The 13,907-nt window shown below is 39.0% G+C and overlaps 1 protein-coding gene across 2 annotated transcripts in view; it reads right to left on the bottom strand.

The window, feature by feature from the left end:
• Positions 1–8,214, bottom strand: part of TTK (TTK protein kinase) — a 37,484-nt gene extending 29,270 nt beyond the window's left edge. For both annotated transcript variants that reach the window (XM_068985448.1, XM_068985449.1), the window contains exons 1-8: positions 8,076–8,214; positions 5,075–5,297; positions 4,610–4,716; positions 4,088–4,231; positions 2,870–2,981; positions 2,637–2,709; positions 2,452–2,546; positions 1,043–1,130 (exon numbers count right to left, since the gene is read on the bottom strand). In XM_068985448.1, coding sequence (XP_068841549.1) covers positions 1,043–1,130; positions 2,452–2,546; positions 2,637–2,709; positions 2,870–2,981; positions 4,088–4,231; positions 4,610–4,716; positions 5,075–5,297; positions 8,076–8,214 — 981 coding nt within the window. The remainder of the gene's footprint in view (positions 1–1,042; positions 1,131–2,451; positions 2,547–2,636; positions 2,710–2,869; positions 2,982–4,087; positions 4,232–4,609; positions 4,717–5,074; positions 5,298–8,075) is intronic.
• Positions 8,215–13,907: the final 5,693 nt, after the last annotated feature.

Genomic DNA, 13,907 nt, shown 5'->3' with positions numbered 1-13,907 from the left:
TTATTTCAATTTGATGTAAGACAAAGTCTTAAAAACAGAAGTAGTACTAATCTTAGTGTTCAACATACTAGAGTCTCATCTATATGAAAAGACTGCTAGGAAAATTATCATAATTATATGTAGACTCACAAACTTCCAACAAAAATAACTTCTTCAATTATTGACTAGAGCAATGGGAATGGCCATAATGATAGATTTAGCCATTTTGCTTTCAGGAGACATATTATCAAATAATAAGACATATTCACTTACAAAGGGAGGTTAGAAAGCTTAAATTCAATATAAAACATGCTTCACTATTTTGTTACTATATTATCACCAAAAATAACAGCATTGGTCAAAATTAAGATTTGTAGAAGTCTGAGACAGTACTTATTCTAAATCCCAAAAGTAAACTCCTGACACAACTATGTGCTATTCCCTAAGATAGCTGTAAATTAGTTAAACTCATTTAAAAGGATGTTATCATGAAAGAGAGAGAGAAATTACAAAGAATGTAAAGCTGAAAAGACCCACAGTATGATGCCAAGGGTCTAACTGAACTTCAGTAAGAATAGTATAACCCCTAAAAATCAGTGCACCAGGGACTAAAGCTACCTCCTGGCTTGGAAGTTCATGTGTCTGCCATATCAAGACGTCAGGATTGATTATCTTAAAGCCCTCACCTCTGCTCCACCACAAAGACACCCTCTCATTTTTGTCTAATTTGCTCTGTCAGATCATATGATTCAACACACCAAGAAACAAAAGCTGGGGGACAATGCTTGCCCCATTATTCCCAAACCCAGGCCAACTAACCTGCTTAAACACTATATAATAAATACTGCTTCAACAGAAGACGGTCATTCCTTGCCCTCCCACTTCCACTGAGGAGAAACAGTTTAAGACTTCTGTGTCACTTCCCATTAGTGGCCCGACCTCTCCTGGGGTTTTAGGAACACTGTTGGAGATACATAAATCATGGATCCCTTCCCCAGAAAAAGCTCCATGAACCCCGGGTCAGGAACCCTTGCTCCAGATAAACATTTGAAAATGGAAAAACCTTTAAATGTCTCAATTCGCTGGAATCATTTCCACTTGATTTAGATCCAGGTGTGATTGTATCTCGGCACTCTGACCCAGAGATATGTCTGTTACCATGAAACAAAACAATTGTTTAACTTGAAATCAATCATTTCAGGGAATTCAGGGTATTATCTTTTTCATTTTATTTATTATTAGCATTATTTTTTAGAATTAGCAAAGTCATTTAATCTTTTTCATTTTAAAGTTATCTTTTAACTGGAAAAATCACTTGAAAAGGTGTTTTTAACAATAACAAGATTCCAATATAAATGTGACTAAATCAGGTTGTAGGCAGTGACAAAAGTGACAGAGATGAGTAGTAAGCAGGTGACTGACTGCCTCCCCTGTTCCATAACAAGTAACAGCTGGAGTCAAGGCATGAATATGGGAAAGAATAAGGAAACAGCAGTGTGTAGATTAAACTACATTTCAGGTTGTAAATAGCTTTAAGGATAAGAACTAGGGTGTAGACCCTCCTATTGGCCTCCACAGTGCCTAGCTCAGTTTATCAATACAAGCACCAAGAAAATGGCTGTTTTTGTTCTTTTTTTTTTTTTGGAGTGGAGAAAGTCTCCTTTATTCTTGAGCTAGTACTTGAAGATAACCGGAAAATAGTCACCTCGTAAGATTTTTAGAGCTTAACCTTGATATCCAAAATCCTCTTTAATATCAATATTCTGTCAAACCTTACGTATAATAAGCATTTAAGTAGAGAAGACACCGGTGTTTTATCTCTAAAGTTTACTGGCAAAATGATTCTGTGGAATCCAGGAGTCTTTTACATAAGAAATAATGTTATGAACAGTGGTTAGAGTTAAAAATACACCAGAAAAATGAAGACTCTTAGCTAAACTGGATTATGAGATTCTCATTTTTCAAACTGAAGGAAGGAGAACACTTCAGGTGTGGTGGACAATATTTCATCTCTACCTACCCTGCCCCACTTCTTGAAGCCCTAGGCTCAGAAGCAAATGAGTGAGTTAATCATTTTTCCTACCAATAGCTGCTTTTTCCTTGAACTAGCTGCAGAGAAAATTGTTTTCAGACTTCCCACCCCCAGTGGACACACACACACTAGAGTGTCTTACCAGAGAGGCTACCATAAGCGATTCAAATGTCATGAGTTTTTACTGCTGGGCTCGTCTGTGCATAGTCCTGTAAGCTTCATATTAACAATACTTTTTCTTCTATTTTTCCTAACTTTTTATCAGTTGCTTTAATGAATATTTTTAATGAGAGAAAAAGCAAAATAAAGTCATATTTCCCACTCATTCCTCATTCTAAATAAAAATGTACTCGTAACCACTTTTACGTAGTAAGAGAATTTATGATCATTTTGCCATCAGTCTTCAAGTTTTGGAAATAAAAGTTAAAACTCAAACATACCTTTTAGTAAAATGTGGTGCAATTGAAACATCCATCTTCTCATGGGAATCCGGGCTACTTAGAAGGTTAACTGGGACTCTTCCAAATGGGCATGACTAAAAATGTTTTGGAAGATTAAGTAACTAACTAGGAAATAAGCATAGACCTCACCACTACTGCTTTAATCAAAGTAAAAAATAACTTACCCGTTTAGCCTTGTTTGTTTGTTTCAAGGGATTTCGATAGCCTATCTCTGCATCTTGAGGGGGGATGTTCTCTCTAAAGAAAAAGAAAGAAAAACTGATTTTTAAAAGAATAATATTGATACAAGCATTTTCATCAACTGCTAAACACTATTATAACATGAAAACATATATGCAGATGTATAAATAATATAAATGTAGGATGAATATTTTAAAAATGAATTCAGTTTCCTTACCCATATAAGAACCAGGCTTTAGTATGTCCTTTAGAATCACAACTAATGTTCCTATTCTGTAAATGTCCATGTGTACTGGGAAATGGTTCTTGCACACTTGATACTGTAGATGCTGTAAACATTTTGAAACTGTAATTAAATTTGTAAAGACATAAGGAATACACACACACACAAAAATCTCATACATAATACTTTAACAGTCAACTCATAGTAAATATTTGTCCCTAAATAAGATATTCAGATATGAAGATGCTGTGATGCTAATTCTCCAAGGATACTTCATAATTGTTTCATAATTACGTAACTGTTTACCCAGAGTAAAGGCACATTCCTTATTTCTAACAGCAAAAGGTGATTCGCTCGCTTGCCTAGATCAAGTTTGTTTGGTTTGTTATTTATTTGGCTGCCTTGGGTCTTCATTACAGCACGCGGGATCCTCACTGCGTCATGCAGGATCTTCCCTTGCGGTGCGCGGGCTCCAGAGAACCCAGGGCTCAGTACTTGAAGCTCACAGGCTTAACTGCCCCATAGTATGTGGGATCTTAACTCCCTAACCAGGGATGGAACCTGGGTCCCCTGCACTACCGGGGAGATTCTTAACCACTGGACCACCAGGGGAGTCCCTGTTTGTTTTCTTAATTGAAATAGAGTTGATTTACAATGGTGTGTCAGTTTCTGGTGTACAGCAAAGTAATTAAATTACACATACATATACATATATATACACCTTTTCATATTCTTTCCCATTACTATTTATTGCAGATATGGAATATAGTTCCCTGTGCTATACATTAGGACCTTATTGTTTTACTTTAAAGTGTATTTTTTTTTTGTAGATGTCAATTTTAATTTATTTATTTTTTGGCCATGCTTTGTGGCATATGGGATCCTAGTTCCCCTACCAGAGACTGAACCTGTATCCCTGCAGTGGAAGCAGAAGTCTCAATCTCCAGACCACCAGGGGAGTCCCAGGACCTTACTGTTTTTACTGACTTGTTTTAATGTGTTACTAATTAGAGTTTAACTAGGAAAAAAAAAATGCCGATAAGAGAGTAATGACTTTGTTACTTCTGCAAGTCTTACCGCCTTTACATCTAAAACTTAACCTTAGATTTTGATCATTCTAAATAAACAATATTTTTCTATAAAATATTATCCTGAATCCCTTTTTTTGCAGGACTAAACACCACAGAAAAGTATTAGCACACACATATTTACCAGATAAACTCTTCCTTTCCTCCTCTGAAAGCAGCTGCTTTTTCTGAAGGTTTAAATTCTGAATGGCAATTTCCAGCATTTCAAGTGGCACTGCTCCACATTCCACAGCTTTATGAAGAAGTTGCTTACTTTTTTTGAAATTACCTAACAAAGTAAAAAATACGTCATTTTAATTCAGCAACCTTTACTCCCCAGATACATATTCTTCAGAACCTAGGAAAAAAATTTTAAAGTCTCAGGCAAAAATATTTATTCCAAGTCTCACACATTTTATTTATAAGCAAACAAGCAATTTCTCACTTCTGGTAACAATTCATGTTAAACAGTTTAACTTGTGTAATGTGCAAGTGAAAGGGCTAGTATAACAAATATTTCATACACTTATGTAGCATCCTTCCCTGAATTTTCATCTGATCAACTTTCATGCCTTTTGCCTCATTATTTCTATTTCACACACATGATTTAAGTTACAATAGGAAGTTATCTTTTACTTAATATCTGGACTTGACATTTTCAGATTACCTTGTGATAGTTCAAACTGTGCAAAAGATATATGCACGAAAGCAAATTTCTTGCAGTTTGCTCTGGCCATTTGGAAGTAGTCACGTGCATCATCTGGCTCTTGAATACTGAAATAAAGATTTCAGAGTTAAGTTTTAAGAAAAAAAAACACAGTTGCCTGTTTGATAACTCCTCATCCTATTTCCCAGAAGACACAGAATATTGTTTTCTGTCTGTAAAATTAAATAAGTTAATTTTAAAAAAATTTTAGGTGGAGTCTAGAGTATGTAATTTTTGTGGAAATATGTACATTGTAAAGAAAGTTTACAAATTCACTTGTTAATTATAAACAAAAAGACTTGGTAAAAAAAATATTAAACTTCTTACAAGTAGTTCTGACAACATGTTTTCATTTTACCTTTGGGTGATGTAGTTATGTATTATGTAATGTGGTTGGCTGAATACAATTAAAATGCTAATACTTACGCTTTTAGTTCAGCAAATCTCACTTGAATCCTAGCAAAACTCTCATTTTGGCCATATTTATCTGGAGGAAGTGCTTCAATTGCTTGGTTGTAATGACCAATCAATTTGTTTAAAAGGGCATCATTTAAAGGGACACTGTTTTTCTCCAGTTTGAGCAACAAATTCAACCAATCCTCTGGGTTGTTTGCCATCATCATTATTTGGTTAACAGTTCCTGAGTTATCTGAATAAGGGACAAAATATAGCAAAAAAAGAAAGTCAAAAAACAAATGCCAAATTGCACTTTTCTCTCAAATTACAGGTAATCATTTATACTCTCAGTACGAATGCACACAAACTCCTTAAAATATTTTTTAAAACTTTAACAATTCATGTAAATGTAAACAACTTATTTACTGCATATATATCTTTTAAGAAGGTATGTTTTACTGTAAAAAGCTGCATATTTTGAAGAAAAGAGAATTTGGAAATGTTTATAAGTAGCTTTAAAATACCATATGCAGTCTAAGAAAACTATCCTGTAGCAGCCTAACTTTACTTTAGCATCCTACCAAGTCAAAGAAAACCTCAGCCTCTCCTACCACCACCAGTACCAACTTTCCTGGAAAATTCATCAATGACTCGTTAAAAATTTAGAAACTGTATGGTCCTAGCCCTAACATAACCTTCTTTACAACCTTATCCATCCAATATTATCTCCATACTCAATTTACTTTTCAATCAATCAAACAAAACCAGTTTACAGAAGATAAGCAACTCCTATGGTCATTTTCTTCTCCTTCCAAGTAACCCACATTTCTCCATAATTTTCACATTGTAATTTATTTTTAATTTTCTTTGGTGTTAATAGATTTTAAAAGATAACGTGATTTAATGTCAGTGTCCTTGTCAGGTTACTTTAGTCATTACTAAACATTATTAAATTTAGATTTTTAAGAGAAACTATCATCCCTTCTATTAGTTTGTTACCTTCAACAAGGGCTAAATATTTCCTTTTACAAACAAAATTACTGCTTTTGCTTTTTACTAAAACATAACAGATTCAGAACTTTGTTTTTACCTGTAATCTGTTCTGATCTTAACTTCACTTTCCAGTTTCATTTCCCATCACTTCCCTAACAAATTTGTCTTCAAGTTTTCTAAAAAAGTCTTATTATTTCTCATGCACTGTGCTCTCTCTATTCAAAACTTCCTGTCTCTATTATGTCAGTAGTCATTTGAGTTAAACATGTATTACAATGCAGCATGGTAAATAGGTAAATTCCTCTCATCTAGAAACAAGGTTTAACCTTACTCAGTATTATAATGTCTTATATCCCACTTATCAACGTGTTACATATTCACAGTTTTGAGCAAGCTAAGGATTTTAAATAAGGACTCATCTACCCTACTGTAAACAAGCTTTATTGTTAAGTCGTGTCCGACTCTTTTGTCACCCCATGGACTGTAGCCTACCAGGCTCCTCTGTCCATGGGATTTCCCAGGCAAGAATACTGGAGTGTGTTGCCATTTCCTTCTCCAGGAGACATTTCTGACCCGGGGATAGAACTCACATCTCCTGCATTGGCAGGTAGATTCTTTACCACTGAGTCACCAGGGAAGCCATAACCTTCATTGGTGCTACTTAAATACACAAAGTAAAGTATGTGTTTATTCTATCACCATTAAAAAATTTGCTTAATACCAAAATGATAAGTCCCTAAGTTGTTTCAAGGAATATGACCTGCCATCATGACTATTTATATGATAGATTCTTCCCTTTGCTTTCCAATCCCTCATCCATTGAATGGTTAGTACAAATAAAACAAAACTTATCTAAAGGTGACTTTTTCAACAATCTAAAATATAGTAAAGAGTTCAGCTTCTGAGCTAATACTTTTCATAAAACTAAGACATTAAACTTTGGGTATTTTCACTCATTCATCATTCAAAAAATATTTTAAGTACCCACTACTTGCCAGGAACCATTCTTAGTTCTGTAGATAAAGCACCACTGATAAAAACCATGCCCTCATGGAGCTCACATCCTAGTGGAGCAGACAGACAACAAACAAATGAGTAAAGGAGATATGACATGAACTTGGGCAAACTCAGTGAGATGGTGAGGGACAGGGAAGCAGTCCACGGGGTAGCAAAGAATTGAACATGACTTGGTGACTGAACAACAACAAAGGAGATATGAGGCGATTACCACAGTGGAGAAAAATAATACAACAGGTTGCTATTTTAAATACGTGGGTTAGGACCTACTGTATAGCAAAGGGAATTCTGCTCAATGTTATGCTGCAGCACAGATGGGAGGGGAGTTTGAGAGAGAAAGGATACATGTATATGTATGGCTAAGCCCGTTTGCTGTCCACCTGAAACTATCACAACGTTGTTAATCAGCTATACCCCAATTCAAAATAAAAAGTTTAATTAAATAAATAAATGGATTAGAGAGGGCCTTGCTGAGAAGACATTTGAAGAAAAACCTGAAGAAGGTTTAAGAATGGGCAGAGAGCAAGAACAAAGGTACTGAGGTAGGGGTTGGTCCAACACACAGGAGACACAGTAGGGAAGCTGCTACGGCTGAAACAGAATGAGCAAAGCAGAACAGGAAAGAAAGAAGCCTGGAAAAGTGCTGGGAGGGTAACAGAAAGGTTCTTCAAATCATATACTGTGTGGTTAGCCTTAAATTTATACACTGTTTTATTAAGGTGTATTTAGTGAGACATTCTCAGATTGCAGCAAAATATGGGGGGGGGGGGGAAGGAGTACCTATTGATGGCAAGCATATGAGCAGAAATGACAGCTGCCAATAATGGAAGAGTAAGAAAACCACCTTTGAGCACACTGTAATAAATAGTGTTGTTTCCTTTTTTAAGAAAGTGGAAAATCGTGGAACTATTTTCACACAAAAGGATTAAAACATAAAATGTTTGTGCTCTCATTGGTGAGCATCAATCAGCTAACATTTTCTTCCTCTACCTCAGAAGGCACTCAAAACAACGCAACTCACCTGTAGTATCAGTGGAGGCTTTATTCAAGCTTAGCTCGTCAGTAAGATCTTCATTTTTAAATTTATTTTTAATATCTCTCACTTTGTTCATTATGGAATCAATTGTCAACTCTCTGCCACTTAACTCCTCAGCCTCCATTTCTAAGAAAAAAAAATCGAACTAATCATAATTCCTACTTTTACAAGCATTAAAAAAAAAATGTTGCAACTAGCCTTTCAGAACCCAGGTGACTAAAACACTAGTTAAATGAACACATTTCAACACAGATATTATCAGGGTGGTATTTGGAAAGCTATGTGCACAAAAACAATTGCATGTCTTTGTAATCTGTCCAGCAAGGTTTCCAACAGGTTAAGTATTCAGTACTCTCCTTCTTTCCATCAGAACTTCAAAAAGGTATTGCACAACAGGGAAGTTGCTGCCCCCTTTCAAACTTTCTTCTATGCCTTCCTTTCACTCTTTTTCCAGAATTATTTTCTCTAGGCCATCTGCAAATTCAGTCTTTTTTAAAAATGTGATAGTATATTTGCTTGGATTCTGGTAGAAACATATAGGCATAAAAAATCCTTTTGACAATGATAAAAACCATTCCTTTATTCACCTGCTTTATGTCAGTAAACTTGCACGTTGCAAGTGGTTACAAAGCACAACACATACATCACAGCCCTTTATTCACAAATGGGATATCAGCAGGCTTATTCTTCTGTATATCTGGCAGAAAGGTGATGTGCTACCTTAATCATTCCCATACCAAGAATCTACAGTATTTGTACAGTACTGAGTACTTGTTCCATCTCCACGGTGTTGATGTTCGTTTAGTCCACAAAGGGTCCGCAGTCTTTCTTCCCGTCAGTCATCTTTGTGATGATTCTCACACCCATCAATCCAGTAACCCAAGGTCACTGATATCAACGCCGCCCCCGACCATAGTTAATGAAAAGGAGCGACAAAGCCGGTGCCTGGTATCATCCCTTGAAGCCAGGTTCCAAAGGTAACTGTCAGAACCACGGCCACCGGCTCCTCTTCTGGTTCTAAAACACCACAAAAGAGGAGGAGTCTCCCGCAGAGGCCCTAGCAGGCCCCTTCTCCCAGCCAAGTCCATACACCTACCTCTCGCCTCCTGGGTTCTCGACAAATCAACCCCCGGCACTAACAGGAGAACCGGCCGGGGCAGCGGGCCCGCCCCTCCCCCTCCGGCCTGTGAGCCGCACCCCACGTCCTCTTCCAGGCTCGGGGACCTCCCGCCTCGTCCCCACCGCTCACCGGCCAGCGCGGCTCGGCTCAAGGGCCCACAGACCCCGGCCGCCTCCGCCCCTCCGTTCGCCACCAAGGTAGGACTCTCTGCGGAAAAGCGGAGCTGAGAAGAAAAGATGGGAACTCCAGCCCCTCTCCACACACACGTTTGAATTTCCCCGCCGCTACCGACGCGGTCGTCTATTGGCCAGTGCTGGCCACGTGAAATCGTCTTCTGTGATTGGTCGGTGCGCGCCGGCACCGCCCCTTTTTCTGCGAACGTCCCTCGCGGCAGGGGTCTTCCGTTCTGACTCCACCGGCTCCGCCCCCCGGAAGTTCGAGGAGCGGATAGATAGACCAGCTTCTCGGCACCTTCCGGTTAAAAAACCGGGCCAGGGTTTTGCCCCATTAGGAGCCACTCCTGGGAGGAGTTAGTCGGTGAGAGGGAGATAGGACCCGCAGACGCTGCTCTCAGCATCAGGACCTTAAAGGTGCCTGGTGAGTCGGCCTTTTTCTGCCCCCTCCGCCGCCTCACTTACTGGTCCTTCCCGGTCCTCGGTGCCGGAGGATGTGGTAGGGGCGGGTCGATCGCAATGCCTTCAGCCCAGCCGCCAGCTCAAAAGTCTCAGTGCTTTTTGTCCTTGAGTTTCCACTAATCTTAGTCCTTCCACTATCTTTAAATGACCCTTTGCCTTTTCTTTAAGCCAAGGTCCTCCCATTCTGTCAGAATTCAGCGCAGAACACACACGCCCACCGAGATTCTACGCTTGAACTCGCCTTATCAGCTTCCCTAACCCCCCTCCGAGCCTGTCCCACTTTAGAGCTCAAGTACCCTCCGCGAGGGCTGGCTTGGCTGCTAAGTTCCTTTGCGGTAGGAGGCGATGCTTTCTCTCCTTCTTGGAAACGAGATGCCTGTTGTACCAGCAGAATGACGTATGCTCTATGGTAGGAGAAGTTGGTCGGTTTTGTGTACGTGTAAGAAACTTAACTGCAGCTGTCCCTTGTTAACGCCAAAGCTTGTCTTTTGAACCCTCGCGTTCCCAGCTCTTGATTAGCCACCCGGCCAGCCTGAAAGCCCTTCCTTACTGAGTACATTTTTTTTTTAATTTTTATTTTTACTTTATTTTACTTTACAATACTGTATTGGTTTTGCCATACATTGACATGAATCCACCACGGGTGTACATGCGTTCCCAAACATGAACCCCCCTCCCACCTCCCTCCCCATAAGATCTCTCTGGGTCATCACCGTTCACCAGCCCCAACTGAGTACATTTTTAAAATACCTTCTGGCTCTGTATTTTTGTTTCATCAGAGCAAAATGATTTACTGTATCTGGTTGGCTCATCCCTGCCTTTGCATTGTTGAGTCCAGCACCTGCTTTTGCTGCTGCTGCTATTGCAGGGAAAAGCCAATTTGTTGGAACTGTCGTGGACTTGCTTTTCCTTGCTTTGTTATTATAATCATACATAATGGCTTACCTCAGAGAATCATGCCCTTGTGCCTGTTAAAGTGCCTTTGTTCAGAGACCTGTCCACCTCTAGATGGCAGGAAGGAGGAACATATACCCGGCCTGAGGCCTGCCATTCTAGGAGATAGCTGCAAGATTAATGGCCTTTTTGTTTCCTCACCTCCCCCCATCTCTGATCAATAAAAGAACCTGGCATCCAAACCCCAACAAGATGGTTATTTTGAGACATTAGTCTGCTATTTTCTCGGTCAGTCAGCTCTCGGAATAAAGTTGTATTCCTTGTCTCATCCTCTGCAATTCATTGGCCTGTTGTAAAGCGAGCAGAGCGAGCTTAGACAAGATAACTTGTTTAGTCCCTAAGTCGTGTCTTATTCTTTTGTGACCCCACAAACTGTAGCCGGCAAGGCTCCTCTGTCCATGGGATTTCCCAGACAAGAATACTGGAATGGGTTGCTGTTTTCTTCTCCAGGGGAATCTTCCCAAACCAGAGCTCCTGTCTCCTGCTTGGCAGGTGGATTCTTTACCACTGAGCCACCAATTTTTGTTGAGCTCTTGGACCCAATCCCCAAAACTTGCATTTTTCTGAAAATGCTACTGCTAACACTTTACAGTGATAGCCTCCACTCTTACATTTTAAAATACCATGTACACATTAATGACTCCCAAATGCATTACTCTAGCAGACCTCTCTCCCCTGAACCCCAGATTCATATCCACTGCCTACTTAACATGTCAATGTAAAGTAGATATTATAGAGGCTTCCCTGGTGGCTCAGAGGTTAAAGCGTCTGCCTCCAATGCGGGAGACCTGGGTTCGATCCCTGGGTCGGGAAGATCCTCTGGAGAAGGAAATGGCAATCTACTCCAGTATTCTTGCCTGGAGAATCCCATGGATGGAGAAGCCTAAACTCGAATGTTCAAAATAGCCCCTAATCTCCCTGCTCTCAATCTGCTTCTTACAAAATCTCTGTAAAAGACATTCATAATATTTTTTTAAGCCCAAGACTTTGGTGTCATTCCTAATCCCACATCTAATCCATAAGCAGATTGTGTCAGGTCTAACAAGGTAATGTTGGAATCCTACCACTTTTTTCCACCTCCACTACTACTGCCCTAGTCTGAGACACCTTCACCACTCACCTGGTTATGGTAGTAGCCTCCTGGCTGGACTCCTTGCTTCTGCCCTCACTTCAGTTTGTTCTCCAGCAGAGCAGAGTCAACTTCATTGAGATCCCGTCACTCCTTTACTTGGTTTCCTTGGTGGCTCAGACGGTGAAGCATCTGTCTGCAGTGCAGACACCCGGATTTGATCTGTGGGTCAGGAAGATCCCTTGGAGGAGAGCATGGCTACCCACTCCATTATTCTTGCTTGGAGAATTCCGTGAACAGAGGAGCCTAATGGGCTATAGTCCATGGGATTGCAAAGAGTCAGACACGACAGGGCGACTAACTCTTCCACTTGAGAGGTCATAATAAATGTCGAAAGTCTTACAGTGGTGTGGAGCTGCACTATTTAGTATGGTAGCCATTAGCCACATAGGGCAATTGAGCCCTTGAAATATGGCTATTGCAACTGAGGAATTAAATTTATTAATTAATTAATTTTAATTTAAAAACTGATAGTGCAATTATTGGAAGAATTTTAAGTGTATTGGAACCACCAGAGAATGTTAGTCTGCTTTTTCAACTGTAAATTTTGTGAGCTCTCAATTCAGATGAAGTACTTCCAAAGAGAGTGTAATTTGTGCTGTGAGTATACACACTAGATTTTAAAGATTTAGTATGAAAAAAATAATGTAAAATAATAGATAATTTTAAAAATACTGATCACAGTTTGAAATGATATTTTGATATAGTCTTAAAATATATTGTTAAAATTAATATCCCCAGTCACAGACCAGAGGACACTAAGAAGATTTGCCAAATAAAAGCAAGGAGGTATTATGGATTGGATCCTGGAACAAAAAGTGGACATGAATGGAAAAACTGATGGAATTCAAGTAATAAGTAACTAAAGTTTAGTTAATAGTAATGTGCCAGTGTTGGTTTCTTAATTTTGACAAAGGTACAACAGTATATAAGATCTTAGTAGAGAAATGGAGAGAGGCATGTATGTCAATTCTCTGCACTACCTTTACAGCTTCTGTGTAATCAAAAATTACTCCAAAATAAAAAATTCTTAAAATTTGGAATTTTCAAAGGAAAGGAGGGAGAACTTAAGAATATATCTGAAGGAAGTATGGCCCCAAATTGTTCAAATATGGTAAAGGCTATAAACCAGCAGATCAAGGAAGCTCAACAAATCCCAAGCACAAGAAACTTAATAAAAGTTACATGTAGGCACATGATTAAATTGCTCAAAACTAGTGACAAAGTCTTAAAAAAACAACCAGAGAGAAACAACACATACAGAAGAATCATAAAGCTAATAGAAGACTCCTTATCGAAAACAACGTAAGCGCAGAGACAATGGAGCGATATCTTTAAGATCAAACAAACCTGAGACACATGGCAGATTTGACTCCACACTGCTGCAAGAAAGCAAATATTGCAATAAAGTGAGTCACATAATTTTTTGATTCTCAGTGCATACAAAACACATATATTATAAACTATTAAATGTGGAATAGCATTATGTCTAAAATATATACAAAGTAATTAAAATACTTTATTGCTAAAAGTACTAACAATCAATCAATCATCTGAGCCTTCAAAAAATCATAACATTTTTGCTGGTTGAGGGTCTGGCCTTGATGTTGAGGCTGCTGGCTGTTCACAGTGGTTTGCTGAAGATTGAGATGACTAAGGCAATTTATTAAAATAAAACAAGGAAGTTTGCTAAATCAATCGACTCTTGCTTGAGTGAATCGTTTCTCTGTTCTCTGCATTATCTGCATGCAATGCTGTTTGTTGACATTTTACCCACAGAACTTTGAAAATTGAAGTCGGTTTTCTCAAGGCCTGCAACTGCTGTTTCAAATAAGCTGAGGTAACACTCTGTTGTCAGGACTTCCCTGGTGGTCCAGTGGCTAAGACTCCATGCTCCCAATGCAGGGGGCCCAGGTTCAATCCCTGATTAGGGAACTGGATCCCACATGCTGCAACTAAAGAGCCTGCATGCCACAACT

Source organism: Capricornis sumatraensis, chromosome 13, assembly GCF_032405125.1.
Source record: "Capricornis sumatraensis isolate serow.1 chromosome 13, serow.2, whole genome shotgun sequence".
NCBI classification, from domain to species: Eukaryota; Metazoa; Chordata; class Mammalia; order Artiodactyla; family Bovidae; genus Capricornis; species Capricornis sumatraensis.
This window is presented reverse-complemented; position numbering and strand designations above follow the sequence as displayed.